The following is a 24,245-nucleotide window of genomic DNA, read 5'->3' on the forward strand; positions in this document are numbered from 1 at the left end:
GTTATCAAGTAGGTATCTACTTCTGCCTTAAAAAATTGTCAGATTCCAGCTCCATTTCCTGTTGTGTAAGGGAATTCCAAAGGCACGGAGCCTTCCGAGAAGGTTTTTTCTCATCTCTGAAATCGACGCCCTGTCTTCTTCCTTTCAAAATTTTAAACAAAAACCGAAAGAATTGCAGATGCTGTAAATCAGGAATGAAAACAGCAATTGCTGGAAAAACTCAGCAGGTCTGGCAGCATCTGTGAAGAGAAATCAGAGTTGATGCTTCAGTCTGAGTGACCGTTCAGCAGGAGTGTAGTTAGAATATTTTGAATAGCTTTGAACATTTTCCATTTGACAGATGTTAAACTATGAGCCAAATTGCTTAAAGCCAGTGCAGACATGATAGGAATAGTGGCCTCTTCTGCCTCACAAAATTTCTATTATACATTATTCATATGGAGTTTATGTTGTGTTCCACTTACTGACCCAAATTCATCAAGTTACCCCAGAAAGACAGAATGGAAATTGTGTTCACGACTGAAGTGCTTGAGACAATGCATTGTCGGCTCTGAGCGTGCTGTGTGTAAGGTCCTTCTAAAACCACTCTGGGAAGATTTGGAAGTGCAAAGATGAGTTTTCTTTCTGATCATCGTGCAGAACACTCCTCATGTAAAATAAATGACACATACAGGTGAAGGCAGTGTGGGAGTTAGATTAGATTAGATTACTTACAGTGTGGAAACAGGCCTTTCGGCCCAACAAGTCCACACCGACCCGCCGAAGCGCAACCCACCCATACTCCTACATTTACCCCTTACCTAACACTACGGGCAATTTAGCATGGCCAATTCACCTGACCCGCACATCTTTGTGACTGTGGGAGGAAACCGGAGCACCCGGAGGAAACCCACACAATCACAGGGAGAATGTGCAAACTCCACACAGTCAGTCGCCTGAGTCGGGAATTGAACCTGGGTCTCAGGCGCTGTGAGGCAGCAGTGCTAACCACTGTGCCACCGTGCCGCCCACTGTAATGTATATATTTCTGAATAGCATGCCTGGCTGGTCAGGCATTATGAATGGAAATTGGGAAAACGTGGCACTGTTTTTTAAAGTGTTGTGTTTCAATTTTAGGCAACGACCGTGTTTTTTGATGTGACGCCTGTTGGACGCATTGTGAACCGTTTCTCATCTGATCTTTACTGTGTGGATGACACACTACCCTTCATCCTTAACATATTCCTGGCAACTATCTACGGTCTCTTTGGGACACTGCTGTTGATTAGTTACAGTCTTCCCTGGATCTTGCTTGTTCTGGTGCCTTTGGTTATCCTGTATTTCTACATGCAACGCTACTATCGCTTCACCTCAAGAGAGCTCAAACGGCTCACAGCTATCACACTGTCACCCATCTATACACAGTTCTCAGAGACTCTGACCGGTCTCACTACCATCAGGGCATCGCGAGCAGTTGCAAGGTGAGCTATTCAGAAAAGGTGACGTTTTATAAAGGACCCCCCAGTTTCCAAGTGCTGTTTTGGAAAATAGTGTCAACTAGTATTTTTAACATATATTTAAATTCCTTCTGCCTGAATGTACTGAATACTCCTGACATCACAGTTTGATATCCCTCACATCGTGACCCTTGATGTATAGTGTTAGCGGTAGATCTGCCTGTGGTAACTGGGTAGCAGCACAGTGTTTTTGCCAGATTTGTACCTCCTTGAAGAGTACTGAGGCAAGTTGTGGCATCTCCCTGGAATCCTGTGACCTCCATGTCAACAAAACTTGATATCTTCTTGGTTTAATTTACTCGGGGTCTTTCATGCTAACCCAGACTTGGGAAATAAACGTGTTTCAAAATTCATTCATTGAATGTGGATGTTGTTGGCAAGGGCAGCATTTATTTTCCTTCCGTAATTGCCCTTAAGCCGGCTGGCGAGGGGAATATGATATTGTGATTCCAGCTGATGTGAATCCTTGACAGGTCAGGTCTGGCCTTGTTAGATCCTGAGTAAAAAATGAGGTCTGCAGATGCTGGAGATCACAGCTGAAAATGTGTTGTTGGTCAAAGCACAGCAGGCCAGGCAGCATCTCAGGAATAGAGAATTCGACGTTTCGAGCATAAGCCCTTCGGGGCTTATGCTCGAAACGTCGAATTCTCTATTCCTGAGATGCTGCCTGGCCTGCTGTGCTTTGACCAACAACACATTTTCAGTTGTTAGATCCTGACTCTGTTTTCCTTTACCTGTAGAGTTCAGTTATGAAAGAGACTCCCAGTGTCATTCTAACACAACTAGTAAAATGTTTATTAAATAAGATTAAAGAAAATGAATAGACTGGAAAGATTTTACAGCAGATCTGAGAAGAGGAGCCAGAATCACGTGACAGTCATAGAAAGAGATTTGAAACAACAACCTAATTGTTAGTTAATTAGATTAGATTAGATTCCCTACAGTGTGGAAACAGGCCCTTCAGCCCAACACTTCCATACTGACTCTCCAAAGAGTACCCACCCAGACCCATTTCCTTCTGATTAATGCACTTAACACTATGGACAATTGAGCAAGGCCAATTCACCTGACCTACACATCTTTGGATTTTCCAGTATTTGGTCCATAGCCTTATACACCTTAGCATCACAAGTCCACATCTCAAAACTGGTTAAATATTCCAAGGGTTTTGGTTGTACCACTCTTACAGATTCCCATTAGCCTCTGGGTGGTTCTAAAAATATTTCTAAATCTTCTGCTCCTTCTCTTAAACCTCTGCCCTGGCCATTGATCCCTCCATCAGGAGCAAGTGTTTCTTCCTGTCCACCCTATTTATGCCCGTCACAGTTTTATATATCCCAGTCATGTGCCCCCAAACGTGGTCTGAAAGGAAGAGGGCTAAACTGGGACAAGGCCAACTGTACCAAAATTCAGCAGGAGCTGGGAAGTGCAGGTTGGGAGCAGCTGTTTGAAGGTAAATCCACATTTGATATGTGGGAGGCTTTTAAAGAGAGATTGATGAGAATGCAGGATAGATGTGTCCCTGTGAAAATGAGGGATAGAAATGGCAAGATTAGGGAACCAGGGATGGCAGGTGAAATTGTGAGACTAGCTAAGGGGAAAAAAGAAGCATACATAAGGTTTTGGCAACTGAAGACAGATGAAGCTTTGGAAGAATACTGGGAATGCAGGACCAATCTGAATTGAGGGATTAAAATGGGGGTCATGAGATATCTTTAGCAAACAGGGTTAAGGAAAATCCCGAAACCTTTTATTCGTATATAAGGAGCAAGAGGGTAACTAGGGAAAGGGTTGGCCCACTCAAGGACAAAGGTGGAAAGTTATATGTAGAGTCAGAGAAAATGGGTGAGATTCTTAGTGAGTACTTTGCATCAATATTCTCCAAGGAGAGGGACATGACACATGTTGAGGTTAGGGATAGATGTTTGATTACTCTAGGTCAAGCAGGCATAAGGAGGGAGGAATTAAGGTAGATAAGTCCCCAGGTCCAGATGGGATCTATCCCAGGTTCCTGAGGGAAGCGAGAGAGGAAACAGCTACGGCCTTATCAGATATCTTTGCACCATCCTTGAACATGGGGGCGGTCCTTAGGACTGGAGAATTGCTCATGTTGTGCCCTTGTTTAAGAAGGTTGGCAGGGATAATCCAGGTAATTACAGACCGGTGAGCCTGACGTCAGTGGTAGGGAAGCTGCTGGAGAAGATACTGAGGGATAGGATCTACTTCCATTTGGAAGAAAATGGGCTTATCAGTGATAAGCAACATGGTTTTTGTGCAGGGAAGGTCATGTCTTACCGACTTAATAGAATTTTTTGAGGAAGTGACAAAGTTGATTGATGAGGAAAAGGCTGTAGACGACATATACATGGACTTCAGTGAGGCATTTGATAAGCTTCCCCATGGTAGGCTGATGGAGAAAGTGAAGTCACATGGGGTCCAGGGTGTACTAGCCAGACAGACAGGGAACTGGCTGGGCAACAGGAGACAGAGAGTAGTGGAAGGGAGTGTCTCAAAATGGAGAAAAGTGACCAATGGTGTTCCAAAGGAATCCGTGCTGGGACCACCGTCGTTTGTGATATACATAAATGATCTGGAGGAAGGTATAGGTGGTCTGATTAGCAAGGATGGTGGGTGCCTGGGACGCGTTGCCAGCGGAAATGGGAGAGATGGGCATGATAATGTCGTTTAAGATGTATCTAGACAGATACGTGAATGGGCAGGGAGCAGAGGGATACAGACCCTTAGAAAATAGGCGACAGGTTTAGTTAGAGGATCTGGATTGGTGCAGGCTTGGTGGCTTGTTCCTGTGCTGTAATTTTCTTTTTCTTTGTTCAGAGTCTCTCCCCCCCCCCGAAAAAAAACTACAGTCTGTTCAATCTCTCTTCAGAAGTGAAGCTCTTCCGTCCATCCTGGTATATGTTCTTCTCAAATCTGTGTTCCAGAACTGCACGCAGTACTGTGCTTGTGGCCTAATCAATCTTTCCTATGATCCCAGCATAATCTCCCAACTCTTTAGGTCCTTTGCATGCAGAATCAAGGCAAGTTTGCCATTAGCCTTCTTCCCCACTTGATCCACCTGCCCTGCTAGCTAATGGGACTGATGGACATGCACCCCAAGGTCCCTCTGATTCTCTGTGCTTCCCAGGGACCCACCATTCAGCCCATGTCCCCTTGCCTTGTTTGTTCTGCCCAAGTACATTACCTCAGACTTCCATCTGGATTGAATTCCTTTTGTTGCTGATCAGCCTATCTGACCAGGCCATCTATATCTTCCTGTAATCCTCATTAATCCCTACCCAACCAATGTTTGAGTTGTTGTTTCTCCTTACACATTTTGTACTACGTTCTGCAGTTTTGAGTTCTCTAAGAGCTCGAAGGCTCCTTATTCTCTTTGTCCTCTCTTGTATCCCCCCTTGATATTCGGGGTTCTCATCGGATTGGATGTCTCTATTCTTTTGTCAATGTGAGAACATGTTAATCCTGTGCTCTCCTGATTTCCTTCTTAAATGTATACCACTGTTCTGGAATATATTTACCAAAATCTATCTGTTCCCACTGCACTCCTGCAAAATCATATCTGATCTTGTTCAAATCATCTTTATCCCTGTTGAGAACTTTGCTCTCAGGCTGAGCCTTGTTCGTTTATAGAGTCATTGTGTCAGACAGCACAGAAACAGACCCTTCGGTCCGACCAGTCCATGCCACACAATATCCCAAACTAAACTAGTCCCTGCTCCTAGCCCATATCCCTCCAAACCTTTCCTATTAATGTACTCATCCAAATGTCTTTGAAATATTGTGATTGTACTCATAGCCACCACTTCCTCAAGAAGTTTGTTTCTGTGACTACCTTGAATCTAACTGAGTTAGGATCACTGTCTGCAATATGCACCCCACAGCGAAGTCAATGATTTGCCTGACTTCATTACCTAACTTCAAATCCAGGATGGCCCCTGCTCTTGTGGAGCCTTCTACATACTGGCCCTCTGAGAGCTGTCAGAGAGAGGAGGATCAGTGGGGACCTGCAGATGGAAACCTGCCTGACTGCTTTCAGTGAAAACTAGACCAAACCAGAGTGAATCGGAGCTGGGAGAACTGGATATTCCCCTTTCATTGGGCAAGTGTTGTTTTTATTTGTAAAAGCCTGAGGCAGCATCTGTCAGCTATCATCAAAGTGGCTCTAAAACCCTTCAACTTCGACTTTTCAGAGTTTGTGTCCTTTACGACCTCTCTGAAACAAAAAAGCCAAGAACAACATAACCTTGTTAAAGGAACAGCGTCATCACAGTTCGCTTACATATCTGCTCTTATGTTTCTCTCACACCTCTCGCTAACGGCGCCTACAGGACATTCCCAGTAATGCGAGTGCTCCTTTTTAAGTTTTACTCATAAGGCTTCATTTGAGGAGCCTTCTAAGTTGTCATCTCTCCATATTGCTGTAATAGTTCTCCTCGTCAAAATTGGAACACTCCCTTTTTTTTTTGAATCCTCCTTCCCTGTCTCACCTGAAGGCCATGTATTCTGGAAGATGGAGCTGCCAATCCCGCCACTCTCTCAACCACACCTCAGTGATACAGTGACATTGTATCTCCTTGTGTTAATGTGCGCCCTCAACTCTCCTGCCTTGTTTATCAGACTCCTTTCACTCAAGTACCATCCAACTTTGCCAAATTCCCTTGTGCTTTAACTGAAATGTAATGTCTCTGCCTCCCGAACTGCTTTGCTGTCTCTTCTAATTTTGGCAGTTTGTCTTTTTCAGCTGAATATTTTCTGCCTGGATCCCACTCCTCTGTGAAGTTAGCTTGAACCCTCCCTGACAGCATGATTCTTTGCTGGTCCCATTTCAGTTCAGGAGGAACCCATCTGCCTTGCACAGGTCCCACTGCCCCCAAAAGGGGTCTCAATGTTGCAGGAATATAAAGCCCTCCTCCCTGCACCATCTTGCTAGCTACAAATGCCTCTGGATAAGTACTCTCTTTCTATTTCACTCACACGTGGAAGTAATCCAGGGATTACCACCCTTTGGGTCCTGTTTTTTAATCCACTTCCTAGCTCCCTAAATTGAGGACATCATCCCTTTTTCTACCAAGTCATTGGTACCAATATGTACCACCGTCTCTACCGGTTTACTTTCTCCCTTCATAGAACATAGAACATAGAAAAATACAGCGCAGTACAGGCCCTTCGGCCCTCGATGTTGCGTCGATCCAAGCCCACCTAACCCACTATCCTCCATATGCCTATCCAATGCCTGTTTAAATGCCCATAAAGAGGGAGAGTCCACCACTGTTACTGGCAGGGCATTCCATGAACTCACGACTCGCTGAGTAAAGAATCTACCCCTAACATCAGTCCTATACCTACCACCCCTTAATTTAAAGCTATGCCCCCTCGTAATAGCTGACTCCATACGTGGGAAAAGATTCTCATGGTCAACCCTATCTAAACCCCTAATCATCTTGTACACCTCTATCAAGTCACCCCTAAACCTTCTTTTCTCCAATGAGAACAGCCCCAAGTGCCTCAGCCTTTCCTCATATAATCTTCCTACCATACCAGGCAACATCCTGGTAAACCTCCTCTGCACCCGTTCCAGTGTCTCCACATCCTTCCTATAGTATGGCAACCAAAACTGCACACAATACTCCAGATGCGGCCGCACCAGAGTCTTACACAACTGCAACATGACCTCCGGACTCCGGAACTCAATTCCTCTACCAATAAAAGCCAGTACACCATATGCCTTCTTCACAGCACTATTTACCTGGGTGGCAACTTTCAGAGATCTGTGTACATGGACACCAAGATCCCTCTGCTCATCTGCACTACCAAGTATCCGACCGTTAGCCCAGTACTCCATCTTGTTACTCTTACCAAAGTGAATCACTTCACATTTACCTACATTGAACTCCATTTGCCACTTTCTGCCCAGCTCTGCAGCTTATCTATATCCCGCTGTAACCTGCCACATCCTTCCTCACTGTCATCAACTCCACCGACTTTCGTATCATCCGCAAACTTGTTCACCCAACCTTCTAGCCCCTCCTCCAGGTCATTTATAAAAATGACAAACAGCAATGGTCCCAAAACAGATCCTTGCGGAACACCGCTAGTAACTGCACTCCAAGATGAACCTTTACCATCAACTACTACCCTCTGTCTTCTTCCAGCCAGCCAATTCCTGATCCAAATCTCTAACGCACCCTCAATGCCATACCTCTGTATTTTTTGCAGTAGCCTACCATGGGGAACCTTATCAAACGTTTTACTAAAATCCATATACACCACATCTACCGCTTTACCCTCGTCCACCTCCTTAGTCACCTTCTCAAAGAATTCAATAAGGTTTGTGAGGCACGACCTGCCCTTCACAAAACCATGCTGACTATCCTTGATCACATTATTCCTATCCAGATGTTCATAAATCCTATCCCTTACAATTCTTTCTAAGACTTTGCCCACAACAGAAGTGAGACTCACCGGCCTATAGTTACTAGGGTAATCCCTACTCCCCTTCTTGAACAAGGGGACCACATTTGCTATCCTCCAGTCTTCTGGCACTACTCCTGTAGACAACGAGGACATAAAAATCACGGCCAATGGCTCTGCAATCTCCTCCCTTGCTCCCCAGAATGCCCTGCAGCCATGAAAAGGGATTTCTGACCCAACATGCCATCCTGGACTCTCTTGCCATTACAGAAATGTCTGTCTGTTCCATTTACAATGAATCTCCTTGCCCTAGAGTGCTGGGTTTTCCTCCGGTTTGGTACAGCAGACCCACCTGTGGTGCCACAAGGTTAGCTCCCACTGCTTTGCCCTGTACAGCCATATCCCTCAATGGTACCTCAAATGATCTATCTGTCAGAAAGGGGGAATAGCTACATGGGACTACTGTCTGACCATCCTTCCTCAACCAGGGGTACAAAGCGCAGTGATATCTCGGCAATGTACCCTTCCAACCCCCCTGCGCTGTGTGATTGCTAGCTCTCCCTCCCTCCCCCCGCGCTGTGTGATTACTAGCTCTCCCTTCCCCCCCCCCCCCATGCTGTGTGATTACTAGCTCTCCCTCCCCCCCGTGCTGTGTGATTACTAGCTCTCCTTCCCCCCCCTGCGCTGTGTGATTACTAGCTCTCCCTCCCCCCCCCGTGCTGTGTGATTACTAGCTCTCCCTCCCCCCGCGCTGTGTGATTACTAGCTCTCCCTCCCCCCCGTGCTGTGTGATTACTAGCTCTCCCTCCCCGTGCTGTGTGATTACTAGCTCTCCCTCCCCCCCGTGCTGTGTGATTACTAGCTCTCCCTCCCCCCCGTGCTGTGTGATTACTAGCTCTCCCTCCCCCCCCCGTGCTGTGTGATTACTAGCTCTCCCTCCCCCCCGTGCTGTGTGATTACTAGCTCTCCCTCCCCCCCCGTGCTGTGTGATTACTAGCTCTCCCTCCCCCGTGCTGTGTGATTACTAGCTCTCCCCCCCTGTGCTGTGTGATTACTAGCTCTCCCTCCCCCCCCATGCTGTGTGATTACTAGCTCTCCCTCCCCCCCATGCTGTGTGATTACTAGCTCTCCCTCCCCCCCCATGCTGTGTGATTACTAGCTCTCCCCCCCCATGCTGTGTGATTACTAGCTCTCCCTCCCCCCCCATGCTGTGTGATTACTAGCTCTCCCTCCCCCCCATGCTGTGTGATTACTAGCTCTCCCCCCCCCGTGCTGTGTGATTACTAGCTCTCCCTCCCCCCCGTGCTGTGTGATTACTAGCTCTCCCTCCCCCTCCCCTCCTCCCTCTGAGGGTTTCTTGTTCTAGTTGGCACAGCTGGAATCTCTTTCTTTCCAGTGAATTCTTGCGCATTCACTCAATGGCTATCTTCAGTTGGTATCTTTCCTACAAATTAAACTCAGTCTCACTTTCACTGTACTCAGTGTCCAGTGGCTGACAGCCTTTACTATCTCAGGACTGTATGCCACTGAATTCCTGTTGCTGGGGCACTCTGCTGATTCCTTCCTGTTTCTACCTTTCTCATGCATTCAACTGTTAACCCTGGTGCTTACAGTCAAAGAAAACCTTGTATACTAAAGAGACCTCCAGACCTCTGAATACCACAGCCCCAAACTCTTAATGAACCCCTCACAATATTAAATCATGGCTTCCTCTTGTTCGCACAATTTACAGCAGGACAGGCAGGAAGAGCAGGAGGCTGGGGGGCGTTTGGTGAATATGGGTGGAATATGTACAGTAGCAAGAACTGCTGGGGGTTGGGGAGGGTTCGGGAACGTGCTAAGCGAGAGGATATGGCAGTGTTGGAGGGCAGCTAGTTGGATAATGATACCCAGAGTGGACAGGAATGGACAGAGTATACAAACATAGAGATACAACAGTAAATAGAGTCAAAAAAGGGAAATAAATCATACAAAGACAAAATTAATGGCTCTTTACTGGAATGCGGGTAATTGTTGGAACAAACGAGATAGTTTAATCTCACAAATAAAGGTTAGTGGGTTTGTTATTCCAGCCATTATGGAGAAATGGTTACCAGCTGATCAAAGCTGGGAATTGAACATTCCAAAGTGTGTGAACTTTGAAAATACAAGCAGAGTGGGAAGGGGGTTGGGTTTGCATTATTGGTGCAGTATGGAATAGCTAGAAATGATCTTGACCAGGCAGAGGTAGAATCCATACATGTGCAAATCCGAAATAAAAAGGGGAAGGACAGTTCTGGTGAGGTAGTCTATGAGTTCCCCAACAGTAACTATCCAGGGCACAGAGTAAGATCAGGAAATAATGAGGACATGTCACAAATGCAGTGTGTGGTCGCCATGGCTGACGTTTATCTTCATGTAGATTAGGATAGTCAGGTTGGCAGGGATAGCCACAGTGAAGAATCCATCGAGTGTAGCTGGAATTGTTTCATAGAACAATATGTGGTGGTTCCAACTGTGGCTGAACACATTAACTCCTCCAATGACATGCAGGTCCTGGGCCTCCTCCACTGCCAAACCCTAACCACCCGACGCCTGGAGGAAGAACGCCTTATCTTCTGCCTTGGGACCCTCCAACTACACAGGATTAATGTGAATTTCACCAGTTTCCTCATTTCCCTTCCCCTTATCGTATCCTAGATCCAACCTTCCAACTTGGCACTGCCCTCATGGCCTGTCCATCTTCCTTCCTACCTATCTGCTCCACCCTCCTCTCTGACCTATCACCATCACCCCGACTTCTGTCAACCTATCGCATTTCCAGCTACCTTCCCCTTAGCCCCATCCTGCCCCATTTATCTCTCAGCCCCCTAGCCCCACAAGTCTCATTCCTGATGAAGGGCTTATGCCCGTACATTGACTCTTCCAGCTCCTCGGATGCTGCCTGACTGGCTGTGCTTTTCCACAACCACACTCTTTGACTCCAGTCAGGGATCAGGCTATTTTGAATCTGATGGTGTGTATTGAGGCAGGTTTAATAAATATGGCAGACAAAAATGGCCCCTCCAGAATAGTGACATGGTCAAATTTATTATTTTGTTTGAGAGGGAGGAACTTGGGTTGGAAATAACAGTGTGAAACTTAAATAAGGCTAATTCCAAAGGAACAAGGGCAGAGCTGGCCTGAGTGAGCTGGGGAAGGAGTTTAGTAGCAAAGGCAGGTGTGAAACAATGGCAGGCATTTCAAAATATCGTTTCACAAAGCGAATATATATCCCAGTGAGGAGGAAGAATTCGAGGAAGGGGAGAAACCAACCATGGGTTATCTGGGAAGTTAAAAATAGCATCAAATTGGAAGAAAAAAAAACAATGTGGCAAAGAATCTGGTGAAGCAGGATTAGGAAAGTTTTAAAAATCAACAAAAGACTCTAAACGACTAATGAAGTGGGAGAAAATAGACTTGAGGGTAAACTTGCAATTAACATCACGACAGCCAGCGAGAGTTTCTTTAACTCGATAAAAAGGAAGGGAGAAGCCAAAGGGAGTGCAGGCCCCTGAGAGAACAAGGCTGGTGAAATAACAAGGGGGAACGTGGAAATGGCAGGCCAGTCTTCACAGGAGCAGACTCCAAAAACTATCTAACATGACGATCAAGCAAAAGGCGGAGAGGAAGTGAACATAATAACTATCAGGAAGGAAAAGTGCACAGGATACTCAGGGGGCGACTAAAGTGCCCTGGACCTAATGGAATGCATCCAGGGATATAAAAGGGATTTCTATAGAGATAATGGATACACTGGTAGTAATCTTCCAAGATTTATTACATTCTGGAAATTCTAGAGGATTGGAAAACTCCCAGTGTCTTAGTCAATAAAGGGTGGAAGATTAAAGAAAAATCCGTTTTCGGCCAGTTTGTTTTCAGTAGGAAAAAGTTCAAGTGTCTCCTGAGGGAAGTAGTGCAGGGTCCAGCCTGCAGTGTTTATCTGTCAGTATTGTTGCCTGAGTGCATTGAGATGTGCTCCCAGGTTGCCTTCTTGTCAGGTTTTGTGAACGTATACGCTTAGAGTTGCTGTCCAATTATTTGAGATGTCTTTTGTTAAAGTTTCTCTTCATGGTGTGTTCAGGTTCGAGGAGGAGAATACTCATCGTCTGGAGCTTAACCAGCGCTGCCTTTACATTGGCAACACTGCTGTGCAGTGGCTTGACATCAGACTGCAGATGATTGGTGTTGCCGTGGTAACTTCCATTGCTATTATTGCTATTATTGAACATGCCCTGAAAAGGGGTAATCCTGGTAAGTTAGCCTAGTTTCACTGCTTCACCTCTTCAACATTTACAGTACAATGAACCAGCACAAGACCACCCCTGTCATTGTGAAGGTACCCATACTGCATTCATCTTGACCTCGATGACTGCAGTTCAGTCAATACTCAAGCAACTTGAGTTTCATGAGGATGCAGTGATCCATTGATCAGACCGCTTCCATCAGCTGGGCACAGTGATTGCAGTTATACCATCAACATGATGGACTGCTGCAACTCACCATGGCTTCACAACCACCCCCAAGCCCTGCTCCTGATAACAGCAAGGCCTGGAAGGACACGGTAACATCACCATCTCAACTTTTCATTCAGACATCCTGAACTCAAAATATATTACAATTTCTTCAGGGTTAGTTCCAAATTTGGAGCATCTTAGGAGTGAGATCACCACATCAAGCATCAAACACAAAACAAGGGCAGAAGGAAACGTTACCACACCCATATTGGAACAGAGACAATCCGAAAGGAGGTGTTTCTCACTTGGGTTTACTGAAGATAGGCTCACAATGATATAGGAGAGCAGAGGGGAGAGGGGGAGAAAGGAGGGGCTCCAGAAGGGAGATTGGGAGAAGGGAGGGACTCCAGAGGGGAGATGGGGAGAGGGGAGGAGTTCCAGAGGGGGTGAAGGAAGGGGCTCCAGAGGGGAGACGGGGAGAAGGGAGGGGCTCAGAGGGGAGGGGTTCCAGAGGGGAGAGGGGAGAAGGGAGGGGTTCCAGAGGGGAGAGGGGTAGAAGGGGGGCGGGGTTCCAGAGGGGAGGGTCTCCAGAGGGAAGAGGGGGAGAAGGGAGGGGCTCCAGAGGGGGAGAGGTTCCAGAGGGGGGAGGGGGAGAAGGAGAAGGGAGGGGCTGCAGAGGGGGAGAAGGGAGTCCCAGTCAAAGTGGTGACCTTCTTCGTCTCCACGTAAGGATACCAGTAACCATGGGTCATGACTTTTGGTGAGAAAGTGAGGTCTGCAGATGCTGGAGATCAGAGCTGAAAATGTGTTGCTGGAGGGCTCATGCCCGAAACATCGATTCGCCTGCTCTTTGGATGCTGCCTGACCTGCTGCGCTTTTCCAGCAACACATTTTCAGCTCATGACTTTTGGTGGCTAATCAGTGTGTATCCCAGTGGCTAGTTTTCTGCCTGTCTGTCCGATGTAATGTTTGTTATAATGCTTGCAGGATATTTTGTAGAAATCTTGCGTTTTGCTGGTTATTGTTAAAGGGTCCTTTCGGTTCACCAGTAACTCTTTCAGTGTGTTGGTAGGTTTGTTGGTTACCATGATGCCAAGTGGTCAGAATAGTCTGGTAGTCAGCTCCAAGATGTCTTTGGTATATGGTAGTGTGGCTAGAGTTTCTGGGCATGACACAGTATGTAGACAGGCCAACAGGGGGTGAGGCCACATTATATTTGGTACTGGGTAATGAACCCTGCCAGGCGTTAGATTTGGAGTCAGGTGAGCACTTCAGTGATCGTGACCACAATTCAGTTATATTTACTTTAGTGATGGAAAGGGATAGGTATATACCACAGGGCAAGAGTTATAGCTGGGGGAAAGGCAATTACAATGTGATTAGGCAAGATATAGGATGCTTAGGATGGGGAAGGAAACTGCAGGGGATGGGCACATTAGAAATGTGGACCTTATTCAAGGAACAGCTCCTGTGTGTCCTTGATAAGTATGTATCTGTCAGGCAGTGAGGAAGTCGTCAAACAAGGGAGCTGTGGTTTACTAAAGAAGTTGAAGCTCTTGTCAAAAGGAAGACAAAGGCTTATGTTAGGATGAGATGTGAAGGCTCAGTTAGGGCGCTTGAGGGTTACAAGTTAGCCAGGAAAAACCGAATGAGAGAACTAAGAAGAGCCAGGAGAGAACATGAGAAGTCTTTGACAGTTAGGCAAGGAAATCATTAAAGCTTTCTTTAGGTACATCAGGAATAAAGGAATGTCTAGGATAAGATTAGGGCCAATCAAGGACAGTAGTGGGAGTGGAGTCCAATAAGATAGGAGAAGCGCTAAATGAATGTTTTTTTGTCAGTACTGACACAGGAAAAAGACATTGTTGTCGAGGAGAATTAGATATAGACCACTAGACTAGATAGGATTGAGGTTCATAAGCAGGAGGTGTTAGCATTTCTGGGAAATGTGAAAATAGATAAATCCTTGGGCTAGATGGGATTTATCCTTGGAATTTCTGGGAAGTGAGGGAGGAGATTACCAGGCCTTTGGTTTTGATCTTTATGTTGTCATTGTCTACAGGAATAGTGCCAGAATTCTGGAGGTTAGCAAATGTTGTTCCCTTGTTCAAGATGGGGAGTAGAGACATCCCTGGTAATTATAGACCAGTGAGCTTTACTTCGGTTGTGGTTAAAGTGTTGGAAAAGGTGACAATAGATAGGCTTTATAATCATCTCAATAGAAATAAGTTGATTATGGATAGTCAGCACTTTTGTGAAGGGTAGGTCATGCCTCACAAACCTTATTGAGTTCATTGAGAAGGTGACCAAACAGGTAGATGTGAGTAAACCGGTTGATGTGGTGTATATGGATTTCAGCAAGGCATTCGATAAGGTTCCCCACAGTAGGCTATTGTACAACATACGGAGGAATGGGATTGTGGGTGATTTAGCGATTTGGCTAACTGAAAGAAGACAGAGGATGGTGCTTGATGGGAAATGTTCATCCTGGAGTTCAGTTATTAGTGGTTTATGGCAAGGATCTGTTTTGGGGTCACTGCTGTTTGTCATTTTTATAAATAACCTGGATGAGGGTGCAGAAGGGTGGGTAAGTAAATTTGCAGATGACACTGAGGTTGGTGGAGTTGTGGATAGTGATGAAGGATGTTGTAGATTTCAGAGGGACATAGATAATTTGCAGAGCTGGGCTCAGAGGTGGCAAATGGAGGTTAATGTGGAAAAATGTGAGGTGATTCACTTTGGAAGGAGCAACAGGAATACAGAGTACTGGGCTAATAGTAAGATTCTTGGCAGTGTAGATGAGCAGAGAGATCTTGGTGTCAATGTACACAGATCCCTGAAAGTTGCCACCCAGGTTGACCGGGTTGTTAAGAAGGCATACAGTGTTTTGGCTTTCCTAATAGAGGGATTGAGTTCCGGAACCAGGAGGTTATGCTGCAGCTGTACAAAACTCTGGTGAGGCCGCACTTGGAGTATTGTGTACAGTTGTGGTCACTGCATTATGGGAAGGATGTGGAAGCTTTGGAAAGGGTTCAGACGAAATTTAGTCGGATATTGTCTGGTATGGAGGGAAGGTCTGATGAGGAAAGGCTGAGAGACTTGATGCTGTTATGGTTGGAGGGAAGAAGGTTAAGAGGCAACTTATTAGAGGCATATAAGATGATCATAGGGTTAGACAGGATGGACAGTGAGAGACTTTTTCTTTGGATGGGGATGGGTAGCAGAAAGGGACATGGCTTTAAATTGAGGGGTGATAGCTATAGGACAAATGTCAGAGATAGTTTCTTCACTCAGAGAGTAGTAGGGGTGTGGAATGCTCTGCCTGCAGCAGTAGTAGTCTCGCCAACTGTAAGGGCATTTAAATGGTCATTGGATAAACATACGGATGATAATTGCTTTTTGTTATCTTTATAAATGATCTAGAGGAAGGGCTTGAAAGCTGGGTAAGCAAGTTTGCGGATGACACAAAAGTCGGTGGAGTTGTGGATAGTGAGGAAGGAAGTGGTAGGTTACAGCGGGATATAGATAAGTTGCAGAGCTGGGCAGAAAGGTGGCAAATGGAATTCAATGTAGCTAAGTGTGAAGTCATTCACTTTGGTAGGAGTAACAAGAAGATGGATTACTGGGCTAATGGTAGGCTACTTGGTAGTGTGGATGAGCAGAGGGATCTTGGTGTCCATGTACACAGATCTCTGAAAGTTGCCACCCAGGTAAATAGTGCTGTGAGGAAGGCATATGGTGTACTGGGCTTTATTGGTAGAGGAATTGAGTTCCGGAGTCCTGAGGTCATGTTGCAACTGTATAAGACTCTGGTGCGGCCTCATCTGGAGTATTGTGTGCAGTTTTGGTCGCCATACTATAGGAAGGATGTGGAGGCATTGGAACGAGTGCAGAGGAGGTTTACCAGGATGTTGCCTGGAATGGTAGGAAAATCTTATGAGGAAAGGCTGAGGCACTTGGGGCTGTTCTCATTGGAGAAGAGAAGGTTTAGGGGAGATTTGATAGAGGTGTATAAGATGATTAGGGGTTTAGATAGGGTCGACACTGAGAACCTTTTACTGCTAATGGAGTCAGGTGTTACTAGGGGACACAGCTTTAAATTAAGGGGTGGTAGGTATAGGACAGATGTTAGGGGTAGATTCTTTACACAGCGGGTTGTGAGTTCATGGAGTGCCCTGCCAGTAACAGTGGTGAACTCTCCTTCTTTATGGTCATTTAAGCGGGCATTGGATAGGCATTTGGAAGTTATTGGGCTAGTGTAGATTAGGTAGGATTCGGTCGGCGCAACATCGAGGGCCGAAGGGCCTGTACTGCGCTGTATCTTTCTATGTTCTATAATGGAACTGTGTAGGTTGGATGGGCTTCAGATTGGTTTCACAGATCAGCACAACATCGAGTGCCGAAGGGCCTGTACTGCGCTGTATGTTCTACGTTCCCAGGACCTTCCCATTAAGTGTATTAGTCCTGCCCTGGTTGGCCTTTCCAAAATGCAGCGCCGCACATTTATCTAAATTAAACTCTGCCACTCCTCAGTCCATTGGTCCATCTGATCAAGATCTCGTTGTACTCTGAGGTAACTTTCCTCGCTGTCCACGACACCTGCAATTTTGATGTAATCTGCAACCTTACTAACCGTACCTCCTATGTTCACATCCAAATCATTTATGTAAGGGGTGAAAAGCAGTGGACCCAGCACCGATCCTTGTGGCACTCCATTGGTCACAGGCCTCCAGTCTGAAAAGCAACCCTCCACCGCCCCCCTCTGTTGTCTACCTTGAAGTCAGTTCTGTATCCAATCCAGATCTGTCCTCCTTTAATCCCAAATGGATGACCACACTGTTAGCTGAGTTGAAAATCATGTGCTCTGTTTTTGGCCACTGAGGTTGTAATTTGATGCTCCGGACTGCACTATTGCCCCTGAAGTCTCCAGCATGGGGCTTGAACCATTCGCCTCCTGACTTGGAAGTAAATGCAACTGTTTGACACTTTGTGTGAATGCACTTTTATGGCACTGCTTGTGAATGTTTGACTGTGTTTCATTCCGACCTGGAGCAACCAGTGGTGTTTTGTACATTAAGGCTTTGTAACAGCTCCTCTGCTTTTTCCTGTTCACTCAGGCCTTGTGGGTCTTGCGATGTCCTATGCACTGTCAATGACAAATCTGCTGTCTGGGGTAATATCGAGCTTCACACAGACTGAAACACAGATGGTCAGTGTGGAACGGTTGGATGAATATTTCACTGAGATCCCCATCGAACCTCAGGAGGGGCATATTGAGGTAAGAAGGAATTGAGGTCCAGTATGAGAGATTTTGCATTTATGAGAGGGGGAGAGAGGGAGAGAGAAACAAAGATATTAATGTGACATTGTCAAGTGCTGGGAGAGATAGTTGAATCTGAAATGACCACAATAGGTGTGACGGGTGAACACAGAGCAATGAGTAAAGGTAAGCGAACGTGATGGCTAACATGACTTAGACAAACGGAGAATGAAGGAGATTCCACATGATGGTGAAGGAATGAGAGAGTGAAACAAGTGGAAGGGAATACATTGGTTTCATGTTATGTTCAGACTGTATTACACTGCATGTGTTCAAGTCAAAATCAGAGTGTGGATATAGATCTGGTCCAATTGAATTGAACATCCTGGGTTTTTATTTGATTGATTTATGGGATGTGGGTATTTTTGGTGAGGCCAGTATTTCTTACCCGTCCCAAATGGAGTAGGCCAGCAGCTTCCTTTCTGAAAGAACATGCGTGAACCACATGGGGTTTTCTGACAATCAACGATGAACTCTTGGTCATCATTGGACTCTTCTTTCCAAATGTTCTTTTATTGAATATAAATTCCACCATCTGTGGGCTCCAGAAGATGACCTGGGTCTTTAGATTGAAAGTCCAGCAATAATACCACGAGTCCATCACCTCACTCCTGACAGGAAGCAGAATTATATGAGTCAAATAAACATTGTGGCTGCAAAGTTGGTTTAGAGAATGAGAATTCCATAGTGAGTCCTTACACTCCAGATTTCCAAAGCCTATCCACAATCTGCATCTGACTCATGATGGAATAATGGAATGCAGCTCCAACACTGAAGAATCTCGACACCATCCAGGACAACTTCAGCGTCTTAGTGTTCACCCTGTCCATCACCTTAAACATTCACCCTTTCCATGACCAACACAAAGTAATGTGTACCACAGAGAAATGCCCTCCTCCAGGAAAGTACCTTCTCAAACACAAGCCCATGACGACAAATAAGGAAAAGAGCAGCAGATAGATTGGATCTCCACCACCTGCAAGGTACTTGCCACCCCACCAAGCATTCTGACGGTCAGTCCATATCACGATCAATCTTTATTCCTGAGTCCTGCAACATCATCCTGAACAACCTCACAGCACTATTGGTGTCTCGACAGCTCAAGAAGTGCAGTGGCCACAGAAGAAAACTCTCCACGACTTTCTCAAAGGCAGTTAAAGATGGCCAACAGTGATGGGCTGTGCCATTAAAACCTCACAACGGGTCAACAAGTCACGGAATCAAAAGGTTCACCAAAGCATTGCTTCACTGAGAAAAATCAAAGCAAACTCGACAGCATTAAGTGTCAAACAAACAGGAGGAAACTATCCAATTTTTCACATCCTTATTACTCCACCCCAGGACAGACAACTGACAACGGGGAACATGTCAGTCAGTGTGATCGGGTCACTGTGTACACACTGACCTTACCTGTCAGTTGGTGTGATCGGGGCATGTGTACACACTGACCTTACCTGTCAGTGGGTGTGATCGGGTCACTGTGTACACACTGACCTTACCTGTCAGTTTGTGTGATCGGGGTGGTGTGTACACACTGACCTTTCCTGTCAGTGAGTGTGATCGGGGCAATGTGTACACACTGACCTTACCTGTCAGTGAGTGTGATCGGGGCGTGTGTACACACTGACCTTACCTGTCAGTGAGTGTGATCGGGGGGGATATGTACACACTGACCTTACCTGTCAGTGAGTGTGATCGGGGCGCTGTGTACACACTGACCTTACCTGTCAGTGAGTGTGATCGGGGCGGTGTGTACACACTGACCTTTCCTGTCAGTGAGTGTGATCGGGGCGTGTGTACATACTGACCTTACCTGTCAGTGAGTGTGATCGGGGCGGTGTGTACACACTGACCTTTCCTGTCAGTGAGTGTGATCGGGGCGGGGTGTACACACTGACCTTACCTGTCAGTGAGTGTGATCGGGGGGGATATGTACACACTGACCTTACCTGTCAGTGAGTGTGATCGGGGCGCTGTGTACACACTGACCTTACCTGTCAGTGAGTGTGATCGGGGCGGTGTGTACACACTGACCTTTCCTGTCAGTGAGTGTGATCGGGGGGGATATGTACACACTGACCTTACCTGTCAGTGAGTGTGATCGGGGCGGTGTGTACACACTGACCTTTCCTGTCAGTGAGTGTGATCGGGGCGTGTGTACACACTGACCTTACCTGTCAGTGAGTGTGATCGGGGCGGGGTGTACACACTGACCTCACCTGTCAGTGAGTGTGATCGGGGTGGTGTGTACACACTGACCTTTCCTGTCAGTGAGTGTGATCGGGGCGTGTGTACACACTGACCTTACCTGTCAGTGAGTGTGATCGGGGGGGGGGGGGGGGTGTGTACACACTGACCTTACCTGTCAGTGAGTGTGATCGGGGGGGGGTGTGTACACACTGACCTTACCTGTCAGTTTGTGTGATCGGGGTGGTGTGTACACACTGACCTTTCCTGTCAGTGAGTGTGATCGGGGCGTGTGTACACACTGACCTTACCTGTCAGTGAGTGTGATCGGGGGGGGGGGGTGTGTACACACTGACCTTACCTGTCAGTGAGTGTGATCGGGGCGGGGTGTGTACACACTGACCTTACCTGTCAGTGAGTGTGATCGGGGCGATGTGTACACACTGACCTTACCTGTCAGTGAGTGTGATCGGGGGGGTGTGTGTACACACTGACCTTACCTGTCAGTGAGTGTGATCGGGGCGGGGTGTGTACACACTGACCTTTCCTGTCAGTGAGTGTGATCGGGGCGGGGTGTGTACACACTGACCTTTCCTGTCAGTGAGTGTGATCGGGGCGTGTGTACACACTGACCTTACCTGTCAGTGAGTGTGATCGGGGCGTGTGTACACACTGACCTTACCTGTCAGTGGGTGTGATCGGGGCGGTGTGTACACACTGACCTTACCTGTCAGTGAGTGTGATCGGGGCGGTGTGTACACACTGACCTTACCTGTCAGTGAGTGTGATCGGGGCGGGGTGTACACACTGACCTTACCTGTCAGTGAGTGTGATTGGGGCGGTGTGTACACACTGACCTTTCCTGTCAGTGAGTGTGATCGGGGGGGGCGCTGTGTACACACTGACCTTACCTGTCAGTGAGGGTGATCGGGGCGTGTGTACACACTGACCTTACCTGTCAGTGAGTGTGATCGGGGCGGTGTGTACACACTGACCTTACCTGTCAGTGAGTGTGATCAGGTCACTGTGTACACACTGACCTTACCTGTCAGTGAGTGTGATCGGGGCGGTGTGTACACACTGACCTTACCTGTCAGTGAGTGTGATCGGGGCGGGGTGTACACACTGACCTTACCTGTCAGTGAGGGTGATCGGGGCGTGTGTACACACTGACCTTACCTGTCAGTGAGTGTGATCGGGGCGGGGTGTACACACTGACCTTACCTGTCAGTGAGTGTGATCGGGGCGGTGTGTACACACTGACCTTACCTGTCAGTGAGGGTGATCGGGGCGTGTGTACACACTGACCTTACCTGTCAGTGAGTGTGATCGGGGCGGTGTGTACACACTGACCTTACCTGTCAGTGAGTGTGATCGGGGCGGGGTGTACACACTGACCTTACCTGTCAGTGAGGGTGATCGGGGCGTGTGTACACACTGACCTTACCTGTCAGTGAGTGTGATCGGGGCGGTGTGTACACACTGACCTTACCTGTCAGTGAGTGTGATCGGGGCGGTGTGTACACACTGACCTTACCTGTCAGTGAGTGTGATCGGGGCGGTGTGTACACACTGACCTTACCTGTCAGTGAGGGTGATCGGGGCGGGGTGTACACACTGACCTTACCTGTCAGTGAGTGTGATCGGGGCGGTGTGTACACACTGACCTTACCTGTCAGTGAGTGTGATCGGGGCGGGGTGTACACACTGACCTTACCTGTCAGTGAGGGTGATCGGGGCGGGGTGTACACACTGACCTTACCTGTCAGTGAGTGTGATCGGGGGGGGCGCTGTGTACACACTGACCTTACCTGTCAGTGAGGGTGATCGGGGCGTGTGTACACACTGACCTTACCTGTCAGTGAGTGTGATCGGGGCGGGGTGTACACACTGACCTTACCTGTCAGTGAGTGTGATCGGGGCGGGGTGTACACACTGACCTTACCTGTCAGTGAGGGTGATCGGGGCGGGGTGTACACACTGACCTTACCTGTCAGTGAGTGTGATCGGGGCGCTGTGTACACACTGACTACACACTGACTTTACCTGTCAGTGAGTGTGATCGGGGCGGGGTGTACACACTGACCTTACCTGTCAGTGAGTGTGATCGGGGCGGTGTGTACACACTGACCTTACCTGTCAGTGAGTGTGATCGGGGCGCTGTGTACACACTGACTACACACTGACTTTACCTGTCAGTGAGGGTGATCGGGTCACTGTGTACACACTGACCTTACCTGTCAGTGAGTGTGATCGGGTCACTGTGTACACACTGACCTTACCTGTCAGTGAGTGTGATCGGGTCACTGTGTACACACTGACCTTACCTGTCAGTGAGGGTGATCGGGGCGGGGTGTACACACTGACCTTACCTGTCAGTGAGTGTGATCGGGGCGGTGTGTACACACTGACCTTACCTGTCAGTGAGTGTGATCGGGGCGGTGTGTACACACTGACCTTACCTGTCAGTGAAGCTTACCTGGGAAAGCTTTTGCGAAGTTCTCAGTTGGGAGGTTGATCAAGAAGGTGGAGATTTCTGGGATCCAGATGAGTTTGGAGGTTTGATCTATAAGTGGCTTCCTGGCTGGAGGCTGAGGGTGATAGTCGAAGGGATTTTGTTTTGTGTTGAGGAGCCTGTGTCCAGTGGTGTACCTCAGGTGTCAATATTGGAGTCTTTGTTGTTCATTGTGTACATTCTTGATCTAGACATGAACTCTGGTGTATTGAACCATAGTTCACAGGGAAGATGAACATTTGGTGATGGACAGCATCTACGTACAGTTGGAAAGGCAAGGACGTCTTCATTGAGTAAGCCAAGGCTCTTTACTCTCCCAGGTCATTCATAACGTCATAACAGCAGTGATGGGTGAGGCAGGTTTTGGCATCCTGTGCCAACATGACCAGTTGCTGGAGCCAGCTTTCACAGACAATGTTGCCTTGCTGGTTAAAGGGTTGGGTATGCTCCTCGATTTGTCTTGAGAGTAGAAATGCCAAGATTGGTCAATATAAAAGCTGTAAGAAGGCTCAGGCAATGATGACAGGATGTAACTCCCAACACCGTCAATCAGTTCTGCTATCGAGGGAGCGCCACCTCCTGGGACGGTGATGTATTGATCCACAAGAATGAGTCAAGCAGCTTCGCCTGTTCCATGACTCCAGTAGCTGTTGGCATCAATCACCATCAACACAACCATCAAACTGCAACTCTACATGACTACAATGTACCAACTGCAAGCTGTGCCAATGAAGCATGGAAGAGAATAGCAAACATGTCACCAAACTGGGCATTTACAACCGAGATAAGATGCTGGGCACCACTTGAAGAGACCACATCAACAAGGGGTCCACAAGGCCGGTCAAAGATATCGACAGGACATTGTGAGACTGGCTGGATTTGTAACTTGTCTCCTGGACACAGCCATTGACAGTAACTGGACTGACACTAGCAGGTGGTTAAGGAAACCTGGCAAATTACACTGAAGGAAAGCTTGCAATCCTGGACCTACCCAAACTGGAATGGACTGGGACAGCTGGCGATATTGTCCATTGTCTTGCACGAGACTGAAGGAATCAAGCCAACTGGAGTATGTTGTATAAAGGAATCCATGCTATAAAATACTGCAGCATTGAATATTGTTGTCTGTGTGTCATGCAAGTAACATTCAGTTGTTTTTCCACCCATTTTTACATAGAACATGTTCGCGAACATTGTTTCAGCATGCTACAATTTGACATTATCTCTGCACGCTACAAAGTAATCTGTTGTGTTGTTGTCGTTGTAGGTTCCTTCCTCGTGGCCACAGCATGGTGTGATACGGTTCAGGGATGTGGTCCTGAAATATCGGGAGGGGCTTCCTCACGCTCTCGATGGAATTAGTCTGCAGATTGGTGCAGGAGAGAAAGTGGGAATTGTTGGACGGACAGGCTCAGGAAAGTCCACGTTGTTTCTCGCACTCTTCCGGTTGGTGGAGTTGAGCGAGGGTCAGATTTTCATCGACAACATCGATATAAAAACAGCCAGCTTGAGGGACATTCGGTAAGAGATTGACAATGAGGGAGGATTGTTCCTGTGCACTGTTGGTGGAAGCAGTTGTTAAAACTTGAGAGTGAGTTAGTGACGGACAGGGTACTTGATCCTTTTACAAGGTTATTTACAGAGATATATATATCTGATCCTTTCTGCCTGCTTGTACATCTCAGTACAGGTGAGCCCTGTGATCATTGTCCTGTAGTGGATATCAGCAGCCAGTGTATCAGAGGGTACACCAGCACCTAGTGTCCATTCCTAACTGCCTCGGAGAAACATTGCTGCCATGCTTTCTTGGATTGCATGTGCAG

General features: G+C 47.2%; 1 protein-coding gene across 3 annotated transcripts in view; it reads left to right on the forward strand.

The window, feature by feature from the left end:
- Window positions 1-24,245, forward strand: part of abcc10 (ATP-binding cassette, sub-family C (CFTR/MRP), member 10) — a 193,418-nt gene that overhangs the window by 134,984 nt on the left and 34,189 nt on the right. For all 3 annotated transcript variants that reach the window (XM_060848104.1, XM_060848120.1, XM_060848112.1), the window contains exons 15-18: window positions 1,117-1,460; window positions 12,028-12,197; window positions 17,518-17,678; window positions 23,690-23,943. In XM_060848104.1, the coding sequence (XP_060704087.1) occupies window positions 1,117-1,460; window positions 12,028-12,197; window positions 17,518-17,678; window positions 23,690-23,943 (929 nt within the window). The remainder of the gene's footprint in view (window positions 1-1,116; window positions 1,461-12,027; window positions 12,198-17,517; window positions 17,679-23,689; window positions 23,944-24,245) is intronic.

The sequence above is a fragment of the Hemiscyllium ocellatum genome, chromosome 3 (genome assembly GCF_020745735.1).
Source record: "Hemiscyllium ocellatum isolate sHemOce1 chromosome 3, sHemOce1.pat.X.cur, whole genome shotgun sequence".
NCBI lineage: Eukaryota > Metazoa > Chordata > Chondrichthyes > Orectolobiformes > Hemiscylliidae > Hemiscyllium > Hemiscyllium ocellatum.